Genomic DNA, 16,619 nt, shown 5'->3' on the forward strand with positions numbered 1-16,619 from the left:
GCCTCCACAAGACTTACCACTTCCCTATCTTGTTATTGGAAACAGTGTTCGAAGTTTCTCCTATACTTTTCTGCCATGTTGGCAGAGTTCATGCAATTTGGCCGTTTCAGTTCTTAATTCTTTACTTGTCCATCATAGCTTGAGTGTTTGAATAAAAAACTCTGTTCTTTTTCACTGATTTTCTTCTCTTCTTTCAGCTGCCTTTCTGGACATTTGATCTCCTCCTGTCTCTGATGCTTGCATTTAGATCCCAGGATAAACTTCTATTTTGTGAGATTAGAATTCAGGTTAATCTTCTGCATTACCGTAATCTTCCTATATGTCTTCTTGCATATTACTTTCTCTCTTATTGTTCCCTCCAAGAGATAAAAGTAATGAAAATTCTTTCTTCTTGTTTACCTACTTCTCTGCAGCAGTTATCATATTGTATATCTAAGGCATCTGATACAATATGGTCTTTTCTTTAGAGTATTTCTACTTCTAATCTATCATCATTCAGACAAAAAAAAAGCTATTAATACTCCCCTAACATTCCATCATATTTGCAGTTTGTAAGATGATACTTACATAGGTTTAGATCTAAATAAATAAATAAAACCAAAGTTGCTTCTAGCATAAGGCTTTTATATAGCACAGAATAACACAAAGGCAGATCCAGCGCACATCTCTAGACAGATAGTGGTACAGTTTTCACTTCATATGTACATTTGCTGTAAATGAATATCTCCCTCTTGGCTGCAACTGTTGCTGTAGAAAAGGGTAGATCACACTGTGTAAAAGATTTGCTGCAGCTACAGAATGTAGGTAAGCAAAAAGTATCTTTAAAGCACCTGTTTACCGGGATTCACATATCTAGGAACTAAAAAAAAAGGGAGGAGGGGGCAGATTCTACTAGTCATTATTGAAAACTTGTGCATACAATTTTGCATACAATACAAATTCATGGAGAACCGTAAGAGATATGGGAGCAAAGGTGGAACTTGAGGAAGAAGAATGTTCTTCAAATCCAGCAAGATTCAGGCAAAATTTGCTCTTAATGCAGATCTAAAACTGCCACTCAGGGAGCGACTATCTCATAATTCTAAGATAAACTATCTGCAGTGAATTATTCTGAAATACAAACTGGAAGTCAAATGAATAATAAATGCATTGGGGAAAAGTATTTTTCCTAATTTTTATCCAGGTGTTCCTTACAATGCTGGAAAACAGCCCTGATTTTAAGGTAAACAGAGCTTGCCAAAGAAAAGAATAATACCAGTGGGATTGTGTCTAATAAAGAACATGAAAGGGTGGTCAGCTAGGAATACCTCGGTGAGGGGAAGAGATCTCCTTACAATGACAGCTCCTGTAGCACCTGCTGCTACGGTGCCTTCCTCATTGACTTCCACATAGGTCTTGTGGACAAACTTTGACAGAAACAGAGTTTTTGAAAATGACATTGCAGAGAGATCAGCTTTTGATTCAAGGAAGACATCTGTCATCCCCATCGCTTGCAAAAAGGTGTTGAGGTCAAAGCTGCCTTCAAGCTTGAATCGTGGGAGATACACCTCCACTGTTCCCTCAGACATGTATTCGGAAGAGGTCCACAGAACTAACTTTTCATACGTCATTGACCTTTCAATCTAGAAGATGTAAAAAAAAAAAAAAAAAAAAAAAAAAAAAAAAAAAAGGAACTTAAAATAGGCAGAGAACTTGGACCTATATCCAGTTTTAATTGATTGGTTATCCAACCAACTTTCAAGTTGGTTCCACCATAGTCCATGATATAGTGCCTTACCTGTTCCAGTCCATTGGTAGATCCATCAGCCATGTCTTCAGGCAGCAGGATAAACATACTCAGTGTCTTCAGAACGTAAGGGAGTTCAAGGATTTGAGCTCCAATCTCCTCAATGTAACCTATTTTAAACTTGCCTTTCTGATACATCATCTGTACAGGTTTGCTCTCATTCTGTTTAAGAGAGAACGATATATTCAGCTAAGCAATACAGCTCTTATGTTTAAAATTCACATATAATATCAGTAGTTTGCAGTACTATTGCAGGGTTTGCAGTAGTAATTTTGTTACACTAAACTTTATTTTTATTTTGTTAGGCTTTGTTTATTTTAACATCTACCAAAGCACACAAACTGCTTTGCCATGCATAACTTAAGAGGATAACACTCTGACAAAACCCAATTTTCATGTAGCTAAATAGTAGCTAAAAAGCAGCTTAATAGTGTTGCACTTCCAAACGGGCTGTTACTTGCCATATTTGGAAGCCCCTGTTCAGGTTTCAGCTGCTTGTTTGGATTGGTATAAAGAAGAGACTGCTCTGAAAGAATAAGGCTGATGAGTCCCAGTGTAGGGCCAAACTCGATATTTCTTCCCTCTTACAGAATCCCACATAACTCTATGGCTTCCTAAGCTATGACTCCATTTTTATAATTATGTATTGAAGAAGAGGATTTGGATTTCACCAAAGTCAGACTAGCCATTTGGTAGTGATAGCCTACAAACGTACTGAAAAAGCATATAGCTACTTGAGGAACATTAGGTCGTGCTTTTTGGCAATAACATAGATATTTAGACTTGAAAATCTCCTTTGCTTTCAGTAAGACTACAGTGTTTTCTAAAATTGAAACAAGGGATTACAGGTGTGAGTAAGTTGTAATACTATACAAGGGAGACTCCTGAAATCAAACAAACTTGATTCTTTCCCCATTTGAAGGGAATGGCAATACAAATGGTAGAGCTGCTAAGCAGCCACACAGCTGATCCCCCAGGCACACAAACTAAGTCTGCAAAATCCCAAATCAAGCAATCGATAAAGATTATGGTTTCTTAGGCTTTCCTCTTCCCCTCCTTTACTGAAAAAAAAAATCACTATTGACTTGCAAAGCATAATCAGTAATAACCAGAAAACCCGTTAAAAATGATATAAGGGTACCATGATTTACCCTAAAACAAATCAGCATGAAGCATTCAAACTAAATGTAACGACACACACATACACACAAAACAAACGAACAAACAAACAAAACCTAACTCCTAGCTTATAGTGCCTTTTATTTTCAAGCAATCTCCATCACTGAAGCTACTGGATATTAACACTAACAGGAGATGGTGCAGGAATGTTCCACAGGTCAGCCTATATTAAAGATGGAGCAAAATTATCATGCGATTTGGGAGAATGCAAACTTTCTATAGTTTTATGGAGACCTGTCATAGATATTCAGCGATAGCTCATTGGAAACAGAGCTGCTGACTTCTGAAAAGCTGCTTTCTTATTTTCTCACACCTGTCTTTAGATTAGGCCATGAGATTAGGCCTTCAGATTAGGCTCCTTAGGTCTCCTATGTTTGGTAGTACTTTAGCATATATTAAAATTTAGCTCTTTCTCTTGAATCTTCCTCTTTCTTCACAGAAGATAAAGTATTGTTGCCACTGGTGAAGTGCCCCTTCTTACAAGACCCTGGCCTATAACAAGAGTAGCTCCATAGACACCACTTCAGTGCACAGCCTTACTGCAATTTTAGGAGAGTATATGAAGAATTCCCTTTCATTTTTCTTTTCTTTCTATCATTTTGCTCAGAGCAAAACTCTGAGTTGTTGAAACTTATGTGTCTTGCGCATTTTTTTTAGTAATGATTATGCTTTTCTGTGAAAACCTTTTAACTTTATCCAGTCAAAGTGACAGGTTAACTTCCCAGTGCACTCACATCATGTTCACCGGGCAAGGGAGATCCCTGGATACTGTGTCTCTGTGTTATGCTTGCTGCAATGTTCACAGTATGTAGAATGAATAATGTTAAGATTTATAGATTCAAATGTACCTGATTCAATCTAAAGGCTCTCTCTTTTGTATTTTTTTCCTCAAACTTGTGTTCCCAAGATGCTTTGAAGTAGATTACGTTCACCAGCACCAGCACTGCATGCGAATCAATCACACCAGGAGCAAAGAGTTCCTTGATTTTACCTAAAAGAAAATTTCAGAAAACACAAATATATGTAAGCCATTCTTAAGACTCAGGACTGAATCTAAATTACGTGTCTTTCAACATAGTTTGGAGAAAACTTAGAAATCCAATTCTCTGTTTATTCCAAGGACAGGGACAATATTAGCAACCAAATGGTAAAGTCCCCAGGTTGGCAATAGCCTGTTTTAGAGGGGAAGGTGGTTGAGCATGATGATGTCTATGATGGTATGTACTAGGTGTCATTCTCCACTGCAGAATGAGGCAGCACCGTTAACCACATCCCTCTATTTACATGAGAGCATCTTTCAGTTTACACTGAATACAGCAGTCTGTGGAGGTTTTGACCTTCATTGTGGGTACCATGTCCACAGGCCTTGTGCAAGTGGTGCTCAGAGCAACAATCACTCCTAGCACTGTGCAGTGAGGTTCCTGAATCCAGGATGCTCTCCTCCTGTCGAGGAGACACCCGGGTTTAACATCTCTTTCCCATACCAGGCACAGGCTGCTCTGTCAGTGCAAGCATATTAACTCCCATTTTATGTTCAATCAGAAGATTCAGAAAAATGTCATTCAACCAATGCCTCAGCTTTGGCAAAACAAGAGAAAAGTGTCATGTATCACGTTTAATCTAAACAGCAAGAGCCTATGGCCCCTACCAGCTAGTTAAGGGGAGGAGCTGGTTATATGTTACTTGTGATAGTCTTACTAGCTGCCACATCCATCATCCCTGTAGATACTGCTCTCTACGTATAACCAAGTTCTTGGTTCTATCCTCCTCCCTCATAGACTTTTCCCAGTGCCACAGTGATGCTCACAGCTTCCGCCTTCTGGTGTCTCATACTGGGTACTAGAGGAAGCAGTGGGTATTTGCAGAAGCAAATGAGGGCATATGTTCAGACCCTACAGATATTTGGCAGGTATCATGCTGGACATAAAGATAGGAATAACAATATGCTCGACAACAAATATACCTTTAACACGGAAATAGTTTAGCTGATAATTTACTGTAATATTTCAATTACGGATTGGAAAATAATGTAAAGGATGAAAGACTGAATGCTCAGAAAATGGAACAAATCTTTGTTTTCATACTCTGGATTTTGTTGACACAATGAGAGGAGGTAATGACAGTCTGGCTATAGTATTTATTTCTGTTTTTCTTTACCTTGTGTCTCACTTTCAACCCAGGAATTAATTTTTTCTCTGGCTGTTTCAAGAGCATTTTGAAAGTCAACTCTTTGCAGTATTGCTCTGTACAGTTCCTTGGCACACATTAAATATCTCTGTAAAATAAAATAAAGATTATGAGCCTATTCTTCAAAATAGTTATTTCCTTTCAAAGAAATCATTCAGAACTATTTTGGAAATGATGAGGGTATTATTCACTTCTTAAGGGAGAATTTGGCATTGGAAGCATAAACATCAGAAGTTTATTCTGAGTGTTTGAAGAGCTAATTGCTGCATTGGCCAGGAAAAAAAGATAAATGAAAAGAAAGCTACAAGAAAGAGTCTGTGGAGAACTGCACACCTGAGTCCAGATAAAAGAAAAGAAAAAGTAGAAGAGATGTAATTATTGCTAAATATCCAAATCATTCAATAGAAATAACTGAGACTGGCAAGATATCCATGCAATTAGAGTTTAGAGACAGCTCTTGCATTTGGTAAGACAGCAGTAAGAAGTTCAGGCCAGAAGTCTTACACTGGAAGCTGTGTAATGACTTCTCATGCTAAACGCCCCTCCACTGCCCCCACCATTTGCAAGCTCATAAGTAGCTGCCTGAGTCAGCCAGATTTGGTTGCAATCAAATTGCAACTAGAAAAAAAAAAAAAAAGGAGGGAGAAGCTTCCTGCTCTGTTTTTGCTCTAACCATTGGTCTCCACAATGGTTTATTTTTAAATGAGTGAATCAAAAGCTGATACGATTGTCTTGTTCTCACCAGCCCCAGGAGATACGTCTAAAAGAAGGAAGCACCAAGCTGTCCGAAACGTGCATGAGGGAGGAACAGTGAGGTTTACAGTCACAGGGGAGGTTGAGGTCATGGTCACAGCTGTACCAGTTACAACAAACTTACCTGTTGGAGTTCAAATTCCTGTTGCACAAACAGATTGTTGGCCAGGTTCAAAATATATCTTTTGTCAAGGTTTTGTAGTCGTAGAAGCAGTTCATGGAAAGCTTCATGGTGAGTTCCCCCGTCCGTGCTACACTATGAATATTACGAGCAGAAAAATTATAAAGACCTTCCCATATAGCTTTGACTGTTAGCTTGCATCCTAACTAAATTGCATTTATTGATTTTCAAATCCAGCTAATCTAAGTTTTGTAGCCTATTTCTCCTTCAGACAAGAGCAAAGTCTCCCCCAAAAGTTAATACCAGGCCAAAGGTCTGGTCTATAACCCAAAGGTTATAGACTGACTTTGCATGTGAGCATGACTCCCTCCAGCGGCAGATTCCAGGGCTGTATAACCCTGGTTATAACTGCTTATAACCTTGCAGGTGAGAAAGGGCTCCCGTACTACCCAGTGCGAGCACATACTGGTGAGAAGTAAGGCTGTTTTTCCTGGCTTTGTTCCACCTTGGTTTCCGGGGCTGTGCTCTCAGCAGATCCAAGGCTCATTCTTCCCGTATCTTCCCTCAAGTGAAGCACCTGCAGTTGAAGATGTCTGATTATGGCAATTGTAAGGTAGATTAAAGATTTTACCTTGTTTACAATATTTGATATACTATACTGGAAAAATGACAAAGATCTTTAAAAGACTTTTTTTTTTCAGTTTCAGTCAAGCTGAGAAGTCAGTCTTGAAAATATTCACATATTCATGTTCAAATTAACGCTTAAACATTAGGGAAACAAGAACTTATGTTTATTTCCTCAAAACCCTAGGGTCCACTAACTCAAAATGTTTATGTCTGATTTGTATTTTATTGCTACAGTTACCATAAATTTCAAAATGAAAAAATGCCTCCGGCAAAGAGAAATAAATGTTTTGCTTTGAAAACATGAAAATTGGCCTTTGGCGATAATTCCTAATCTTTGTCTCTGATCAGGAACTGGATCAAAACCACAGTGCTTTTAATGGAAACCAGTGCTTGCTTCCAAAGCACTGAATAATTTCCAGCAGCTTCTCCATAATAATAATTTTGAAGCTTACAAAGTGCTAATGTTTTTGTTGGCCAGATTGGATTCCCATCACTTTCCTGCGCTATGGAATCTCATAAGGAAGTCATGGCTGAAGGTAACCCAGCAGTCAGGCTCTCCATGTGTCAATGTCAGGATATCATGAATGAAGAGCTACCAGCAGTTGTAAGGCCAGAGTTCCCTGTGAGTGAATCTTCACGGGTGAGCACTCTTGATCTTCAATGACAATGAAAGTGTTAAGTACCTTAAGGTTGTTGGTCTTTTACTGTACATAGCAATATAAAAATAGATCACAGAAAGAAGAACTTACTTACACTAGTGTGTAACATAGGCCTGGTGTTCAGAGGGGATTTTTAGGCTCTCCAGGAGCTCTGCTTGAGAGGCATTTTGACATTTGAATGTCATAAGATGATAAATGAGCTAATTCTTCCTGCCATCCAGATGCAATCATTTCAGGTTTCTGCATTTCTCCCCACAATACACCCACACTTTCAGGATTTCCATTGCAATCAGAAGAGAAAAACCTGACTTTCATTTTGAAATAAAGTCTGATATTCCAGCAGCAGGCTGGGGAGTGCCAGAGTGTCCTGCATATTACCTACCATCACAGAGCTCTTGCTCTACGTTCACAAGTCTGAATGGGGACTTGTAGTGCAAGAAGATAGCAAGGATGATAATGCAGCAAGACAAGCTTTAAAATCATCTCTCGTTTTTGTATTCAAACCTGTTTCCTAAACATGTTGCACCCATGTTGTGCTATGATGCTCAGCCCTTGCTTTATGGGAACAGCAAGATATGTGGAAGCATCTCTATGTTTCATTAATACTTACTTTCTTTATCTGAGAAGCACTGCTGTGCTTTGCACCCAACTCAACCAGGGCCAGGGCAATAGAGATGCTCATTGGAGAGAAGACAATATTCGTGCCCTCTGCATTTCTGTTGCACTCTTTATAAAGGTCCAGGCAAAATTCAGTAATCGGTCTAGAAATGGAGGCCATTGTAAAGGCAGCAGCTAAATGGAACGAAAAAAAAGGATAAACAAGAGATGTAATGCAGCTCATTGCCTAGCAAGGTCACACTGGGATTGTCCCACAATTGGTTGGTAAATTGCAAAAATTTGATAAATTCTGAGAGGTTAAAGCAGCTCACTCTGTGCATACATTTGTTCTTTCATGCTTCATGGCAGAAACAAGGACACAGGGTTTGGAAAAGGGATCCACACTCACACCATATGTTGAATTCCTCAGAAAGGAGCATTTTTTCTCTTACCCCATAGTTCTTCTATATGAGATAACTCACAGTATTGAAAACAGGTTACTGTGGATTGACATTTTCCCTCTCCAGACTGTATTGGGACATAATGGTTTAAAAACCACAGTTATACCATGTCTTTCATCTTATAATAGTGTATAATTATCCACAGAGTAAGAAATAACGCAGACTTACAACTATGTTAGTCAGAGCTCCGGTCCAAGTTATTCAGAATTATGGATTTATAAAAAATAAAATCAGTATCAGTTAAATGCTTTGGATATGTGGACACTGTACTACAAATGGAAACATGAACAGTTTGCAGCATTCTTTTTCCTTCCTCTTGTGTCTTCCAGGAGTCACAGATTCAGAAAGGATAAGAACACTGTGTTTCTGAGCAAAGCACAGCCCTGAAAAGAAGGGTTTAGGTACCTGCTTGGTGATGAGAGAGCAAAATCTGCATGACTTCTTTTCCCATGCTAGACATATTGCAGTCTGATATCTTTTCCACGGGTCATTTATGCTAAATCTACTCTGTGAAAGACCAGTTCAGTACTTGCAAGTAGGAAGTCATCTTTAGAAAAGCTTTTGAAAAATCTTTAGTTGTTTTTTGGGGGAGGATAAAACTGTTACATGGATACCATTGGAAGCACATGAGCTTTTTGGAGATTTTATGCAAGAGAAGGCAAGAAAGAGGAGAGGAGAGGAGAGGAGAGGAGAGGAGAGGAGAGGAGAGGAGAGGAGAGGAGAGGAGAGGAGAGGAGAGGAGAGGAGAGGAGAGGAGAGGAGAGGAGAGGAGAGGAGAGGAGAGGAGAGGAGAGGAGAGGAGAGGAGAGGAGAGGAGAGGAGAGGAGAGGAGAGGAGAGGAGAGGAGAGGAGAGGAGAGGAGAGGAGAGGAGAGGAGAGGAGAGGAGAGGAGAGGAGAGGAGGGAAAAAGCACAATTTTGCCTGCTTTCAGGCAGGCATCTAGACAAATAGCTCTGGCCTTTGTGCTGGAATGATAATTTTTTGGGGTGTAAGTTAACAGCCACAGTATGGAGAGAAGGCCCTTTCAGGAGGGATCTAGAGCTGGAGACTTTCTTGGGAAGGAGGCTGCCTGTCACCAGAGACCCTATTCCTCCATATCAAATGCTTCCAACTGGTCCCACGTTCAGCTGAGGCCATGGATTTTCTACCACAGTCATGGAGTCCTGCCCTCACAGATTTTTCTTTACTCCAAGGTCTCCTCAATATGGCCCATGCCTTCCTCAAAGATGAAGAGCACATGCCGCCTGTCACTCAGCCGTGAGCCAGACATGAACTTTGTATTTGCATCAGAAGAAGTTACTGCAGTATAACCAGTTACTGTGGCTAACCTGAGATGATAGAGCAACTAGCTGTGCAAACCACCTAAGCCTGCAGCAAGTGCCAGATAATGGAAATGAACTCAGCACACAAGAAAATAAGATAAATAAGCCCCACTGGCTTAGAAGAACTGAAAAGTCAAGAGGCTGAATATATGAAAGGGCCAAGTGTGGTAAATGCAGATTCCTTTGACCGGCTTGAAGGGCACAGCAATAATCTCTGCTTGATCATCTTTCTAGCTGATGACCTGTGGAAAGAACTTGTGATGCTGAGATCAGAAGTTCATATTTGTTTCATACTGAGGCATCTGTCATCTGTTTTACTCTGAAGCCCAGAAAAACTTCATATGAAGACCTAATATAAATGAACAAAACAAAGAATATATACTCAACAGGTAATTTGAACAAACAAATTAAAGATCAGTCATATTTCATTAAGTTTAAAAACATCTCTTCTAGAATAATAGACTTGTTGTTCATGTCTCTGTATGAAATGCTATTTTCATTTTCCTTTTATTAACACAATCATCTTACCACAAGAAAAAGACATTGCACAAAATGATGATTTTTGTTTCCTTCCGCCTTCATTAAGATTTACAATTTTCCATAACCTTCTGAAAATGAAGCTCAGCACCGCTTTAGTGCTGAAGTTTGCATTGCTCCACTTTCACAACTTGTGAAAGATGTAAAATGGAACTATGAAACCCATTTACTGTGAATGTAGGTCATGAGGCATATTGTAGGTGTGCCCAGACCTCAGGAGGAGTCAAGGAGTTAAAAAAAAAAAAAAAAAGAAACTTCCTCAGCAAGAAGGCGGCATCTCCACCTCACCCTGCGGGGATAGGACTGACTGCCAAGCATTGAGGGAGTGCTCAAGTTTTAAAAGGGAGTGTCTGGAGCGCAGAGGTGTGATTCCTTTAGAAAAGAAGCAGTCTGTCCTCTGAGTGACGCACAGATAAAAGCTTGCGGACAACTCTTCAGCTGCGTGAGTTTGAACTAGTTAGAGGGCTGCCTTATGAATCCAAAGTTACAGTGAAAGGAATGGGTATGTGGGTTGGAGGAGGAATGGAAGAGGTTTGATTTAGCAAATTTTCTTAATCTAACTTTGGGGACCACACATTTATAAGTACTTCTGTATCATTAAGTTGTGTACATTACAATCTAAAGTTGTGTGTAAGCACTGTTAGTAGGAATTTTGCTGTTACCGTTAGGATAGTGGTAGAAAACATCTAGAGAACAAGTCGAAGTATTACTTCTAAATACTTGGAGTGTAAACAAAAGCAAATAAGATTTAAAGAAGTGTTTATGGAAGTTCACAGGGGCCATTTTGCACTAGGTAAAATATTTGCATAGCACATTTCCAATAGTGCTGACGTAGCAAGGAAGGCTGCAGCATTGAAGCTGTTGAAGTGAGATGCATCATGATTCCATAGTTCTTTACAAGTCGAGTGGATAGAAATTGCTGATGCTGGTGTATGTGGGAAGAAGATATCCAGGAAAATAGCTTCACACCAGGAAAAGAGAAAACACATCCCAGAAACATTTAAAATGTAGCAAACTTATCCATGTCTCAGCAACACAGAGAATGTTTCTCTCTCTGACCGTGTTCAATTGTCTCTCTATAGTTTGTTTGAGGCTAGAGGTAGATGATATTCAGGCAACAACTTCAAAGAATAAAAACTGTGTTTAAAATTATCATGTAGAATATTATGCAGTCAACAGGAAGAGGAAGTAAATAAATCACAGATCCGAGAGTTGTAGCCTTGTTTTTGAATGTGATTTTATATTTAAGAAAAGGTAAAACAAGAAGGAGCATGTTTTCTCTGATGTCTCATGATAAGTCACATTGCTCAAGTTTTATTTATTGTCTGTCTTCCATTAAGATGATATAATACACCTTTATTTCTCATAAATAAAGGAAGCAGGGATTGGCTCTGACATTACCCCATCCTAGAAAAAGAGCGTATGATATAAAATAGAGTATCCTCACATGAAAAAATCTCTGATGCGATGAAGTGAGCTTTTTATTTTTCATAACCATTCATAATAAGACATTTTCAAATATATCTCAGCTGATTTAGAATTAAAAGGGAAAGTAGCACAAATGCAAAAAATAATTCCCCACAACACCGAAATTCTAATAATTCCCATGTGATGCAAAACATTTCCAAAATAAAATGTTTTAATTTTAAAACCAATGCATTTTGTAAGAAAATAATTTTTCAAGAGAAATGTTTTCATTTTTTTTCTGACAAACTTAGCCTCTCATAATGCTGCTTTTATGATGGAAATGACTTTTCTGGCTGCTCTTACTGTTTTGCATCAATACCTTCAGAATGCAGCTCTTCTACATCTTGCCAGAAGAAATATACCTGCAATCATAGCCAGAGATATACATCAGCCTGTTATGGGCTGTATATCGGCAAGTTTTACCTCTGTGTAGGTGTACAGGTTCTTAGCAAGTTTTAAACAGTGCTGCCAAATCCAAGAGCCAACATGCTGATAGTGAAGACTAGCTTCCCCATTAAGAAAACAAATTCTGAAATACACCCCACCCCACCCCATTTCATAAAATTATTATTTATGAGCATAAACAATCCTGACAGCAGGGATCAAGATACACAGAAAGAAGAAAAAAAAAAAAAAAGGTGTCCAGTCAAAGACTTGCAAACCCTTTCTCTGGTCTAGTGAACATTTCAAGTTGTTTTATGTTTTGTATTCCTGCATTGTGAAAAATACAGAATAACCTACATCTCTCACTTTTTGGATGACTTTGTATGTGTCATTGCACCTTCACTTCCTCTGAAGCCCACTTCTCCCAGAATGGGTAGGAATACTCTAAAACAGCCTGCCCTTCAGCCCCTTTTGATGCACTGGCAGAAAAGTATCAACTTTGTGGTGCGAGCCACTCAGCTGATCTGTGCTGGTACAAATGCAGCTTTCTGAATGGGCAGAGAGGCCCCAGGAAAATTTCAAATTCAAAAGTCTATGAAATTTAGGCAGGTATCCTTAGCTTCATAGCCTTGGGCATGTGTTTTCTAAATTTCCATCCAAATCCCACTGAAGACCAGTGCAGTTTGTGTTGTCACCTAATTTTAACTGTGTTTTTTTGTTGCCTGTAACCCATAAAATATCTCCCTCTCACCCCTCTGTAAACATGTCTCCTTTACCAATCAGTGCACTCCTTTGGATCTGTCAAAAAAATAACAAATTATTTTTGAAAAAAAAGAATTGTTTACCTTCTTGTCTGAAGAAGTTAAATGAAGAGTACGACAGCAGAGCTATGAAGCACGTTCTTGGTAATACTGTGTTATAAAAATCTCCCACTCTTTTGTGGGAAAGTTCAGCCTCTAACAAACTGTCGATGATAGCATTATGTTGTAACTTAATGCCAATGCCATCAACATGTAGTTTCCTGCAGAAGGCGGAGGAAATCTATATCCAGCAATATGCTAATAGCATTTCTCTCAAAGCTGCCCCACAAGTTCGGCAGGCTGAACTTATTGACAGCTCCTGCTTGTAATGCCAAGTTACCCACACCTGAAAAACTGAGCTTTAACCCTGAAATCCATAGCTATACTGCTATGTGTATTCCCTTTTGCAGTTATTGGGACACAGGGGTGTACGGGGTTCATCCTAGGAGCCAGAGAAGCCTGGTTTGGAACTTAGCTTAGTGTGAGGTTTTGCGTTGCCTGCAGTCATTTCTCTCTCTTGGGTTAAGGAATGAGCTTTATGTATATGGAAGGATTTTAATTGGAGAAGGAAAAAAGATATTTCCTTGAACTTTAAAAGGAAACCCCATCCAGAGGGTATTTGTTTAAACCTTTGGATTTAAAAATAAGAGGAGACTAAAAGTAGCTGATCACATGGACTATACCCTCAAAGTGCAATGTGGGGAGGTAAAGCTTCGGGAAGCAGGGAGATGCACCAAAGCAGTATTTCACAACCCCTCTTCCCAGTCAGCGCTACTGAGCTCAGGTGCCACCATGGGTCACTGTAGCTGAACTCAGTGGTCACGATAGAGACCTCCCAGCCTGTGCTTTGCTTTGCAGTGTCGAAAACTGTCTTTCCTTCCTTATACTCTTCTTTCTCTGCCTTTAAGCATAAAACTGGCTTTAGTATCCTGGGATGTTTACAGTATTGCTCATGGTGAAGAGAGGAAAGAGAAAAAGGAATAAAGATCCCCCAGTATCATCTCGAGTTTCAGGTGCAGGGCTGAAGCCAGCCCTGATCTGTCCCTTCAGCTCAGCTCTCACCAGCTTCATTGTTTCCCTTCTTCTCTGACAGCATCTGAATCCAATTGCTAAGAACATCAAAAGACAGTGCCCATCAAAAAAGAGATTAAATAAATAAATAATGAATTCTTGTTACACCTTTTCCTTTCCTCATTTATTTTTGCTCCCATTTTCCATTCATTTCTCTAGTGCTCTCTATTTTTCCTTCATGTATATTTACAGACATTCCTTAGTTGTCTCCCTCATTCCCTCTGTCTTTTTATTTTGGATTTTTCTTTCTGATTTATTTTGCATTTTCTTTTTATGTTCCCATCTCTTTGGCTTCCATTCTCCACTTAGCACTTTTTTTTCTGTCTTCACACTGCCTGTTCCCTCCATCTTCCATGTGTCTTTTCTTCTGCCTTTATGAGTCCTATTCCCTTTTTTCAGTGACAGCCTAAGTATTCTTGGGTAGTTCTTTCAAGATTTTCCCCCATCTTCCAGTTGCCATGTTTTTCCCTCTCCATTAACAGTATTCCTCCACTAATTCTTCTTATCTGTTCTGTAAATACATTCCCTCAGAACTTCCTTGCTGTCTTTATAAAGGCTTTGCTCCAGGAAATGCCAGTGTATGTGCAAATTCTGTATTTTCTAGACCTTTAGTTTGCTATATACCAGCTTCAAAACAGCGCTTCTTTTCCAGTGGGGCTAATTAGCTGTACAAAGTATTTTGCGAGCTTCAGAACCACCCTACCTCTTCTTCACATAAAATTTTTGCTGTCACAGCAAAAATCACATCACTAAGATGTATCACTTCTGTTCTACAAAATGCTGGGAGCTGGAAACGGCCACTGACTGTGCAGTGAGAAAGTGATTAGTTCACTACTCACATAAAGCTTCGCAGTTGTCTACAAGAAAAACAGAGAGGGTTTGTTTGTTTGTTTTTACTTTGTTTTCCATCAGGCCAGGTGGATGGTGAGGTGGAGCAGCTTGGCAATCTGTGCAAGTCCTCAGCTGTGCTGCTCACTTCCTCCATTGCAGGCACCATCTTTCACCATATGAGTGTTCCTACACACAAGCTCCCACACACGTTTTCCCATGTCCTTCCATGTTGCTCAAGGCCCAGAGACCAGAATGGGTGGAACTACAACAACAGACTATAACAGCATTTCTCATAGCAGCCAGAATCTTATTGACACTTTTCTGATGCACACTGCAAGATTAATGGGTTTCATATTAGGACTTCTGAGTTTCCACAGAACCAGAAGGATAATGGAACTGGCACACCTGAGACCAATTGCTGAACAAAATAGCATAGTCTCTCTTTTTATCTACACAAATATATTAAAAGCACATGATAATCTGGCTCCAAGGACTCACATAGATGGATTATGCTGCAACTTCACCTCCAGATGCACCTTTCGGTGCACCATAGGCTACTTGTCCCCAGGTTATGTCCTAGCACAGCTGGTTTCCTTCCACACTTTTCTCATTAAGGCCAGGCTATAGGATTAGTATAATATGTTAAGCATAAGTCTAATATGTTGTCTGAAATCATTTAGTAGGCCTTAGAGTATTAGCATAAGAGTTAGAAAGATCTTTAATTCATTATAGTTAGCACTCTGGGCTTCCTAAAAGGAAATAAGAAATATTGACAAACTCTACTGGCAGAGAGAAGAGGCAGAATGAAAAGTGAACTAGAACTTCCCATGGACAAGATGACATGCTTATAAATGACCACTAAATAGGCTTGGTTGCCTTCTGCAGACTAAGACAGCTTTGTATCTGTAATATCTGCTTGCCTTGCATGGGCTACAATATTTTGGCATTGGTCAGGAGCTGAAAAAGATGAGCTCCACCCTGAAGCAATGTTACTCTGCTTTCATGGAATAAACTTTGCTGGCAAAGGTATTGACAGGGAATGCTGCTTGATCACATGAAGTTGTGTGGTTATGCTAGCTTCAGCATTTAATAAAAATATGAGCTTCACTGAATGAAGACTCACTGTGGAGTATTTTCTTTCTTCAGTATTATATACTGGAGCATTTTCCAACTCAAAAAAAATAAGTGGACAAGTTCCACAGGAACTTAAGGAAAAATTTTTTAACAGTGAGGGTGACAGAGCCCCGGAACAGGCTGCCCGGAGAGGTTGTGGAGTCTCCTTCTCTGGAGATCTTCCAAACCCACTTGGATGCAGTCCTGTGCCACGTGCTCTAGGTGACCCTGTGTGTGCAGGGGGGTTGGACTAGATGATCTCTAGAGGTCCCTTCCAACCCTAAGCATTCTATGATTCTATGATTCTATGACAGAGTATGACTTCAAGAGGTCTAATCCAGGTGGAAAAAAAGAGTAATGGGGCCATCTGTAAGAGATTTCCAAAAGTCTAGCAGACCAATACAATATTAGAAATAGGTCATATGAGGACCAATGGAACCAAGAGTCAGTGCACACAAACAAACTGCATAGGTCAGCCCTGCCCACATGCAGAGTCGCTATGCAGCTGCCAGGCAGCCCACAACTCGCCTGACTCAGCTGCTACAGGAGAACAACACTAGAAACCTTGGTGATGGCAGTTCCAGATAGCTCTGACTCCAGCCTCTGAAACTGATCAGACAAAGACAGAGGTATTTAAAATATTATCTGGTCACCTGTGTCCCACTATGTTGAGTGATTTATACAGCTATCACTGAAATTATTGAGCTGGTAGAGATCTTCATAG

General features: G+C 39.6%; 1 protein-coding gene across 1 annotated transcript; it reads right to left on the reverse strand.

Annotated features, from left to right (window-relative positions):
- Positions 1 to 1,216: 1,216 nt before the first annotated feature.
- LOC104570175 (serpin B12) lies at positions 1,217 to 8,118 on the reverse strand. The gene is made up of 7 exons (XM_010217173.2): positions 7,923 to 8,118; positions 6,493 to 6,603; positions 6,030 to 6,161; positions 5,123 to 5,240; positions 3,814 to 3,956; positions 1,778 to 1,948; positions 1,217 to 1,622 (listed from the first exon to the last, which is right to left on the reverse strand). The coding sequence occupies exons 1-7, from the start codon at positions 8,088 to 8,090 to the stop codon at positions 1,218 to 1,220; spliced, it is 1,248 nt and encodes a 415-aa protein (XP_010215475.2). The 5' UTR covers positions 8,091 to 8,118; the 3' UTR covers position 1,217.
- Positions 8,119 to 16,619: the final 8,501 nt, after the last annotated feature.

The sequence above is a fragment of the Tinamus guttatus genome, unplaced genomic scaffold, assembly GCF_059628265.1.
Source record: "Tinamus guttatus ecotype Peru unplaced genomic scaffold, ASM5962826v1 Tinamus_guttatus_pri_ptg000639l, whole genome shotgun sequence".
In the NCBI taxonomy this organism is placed as follows: domain Eukaryota; kingdom Metazoa; phylum Chordata; class Aves; order Tinamiformes; family Tinamidae; genus Tinamus; species Tinamus guttatus.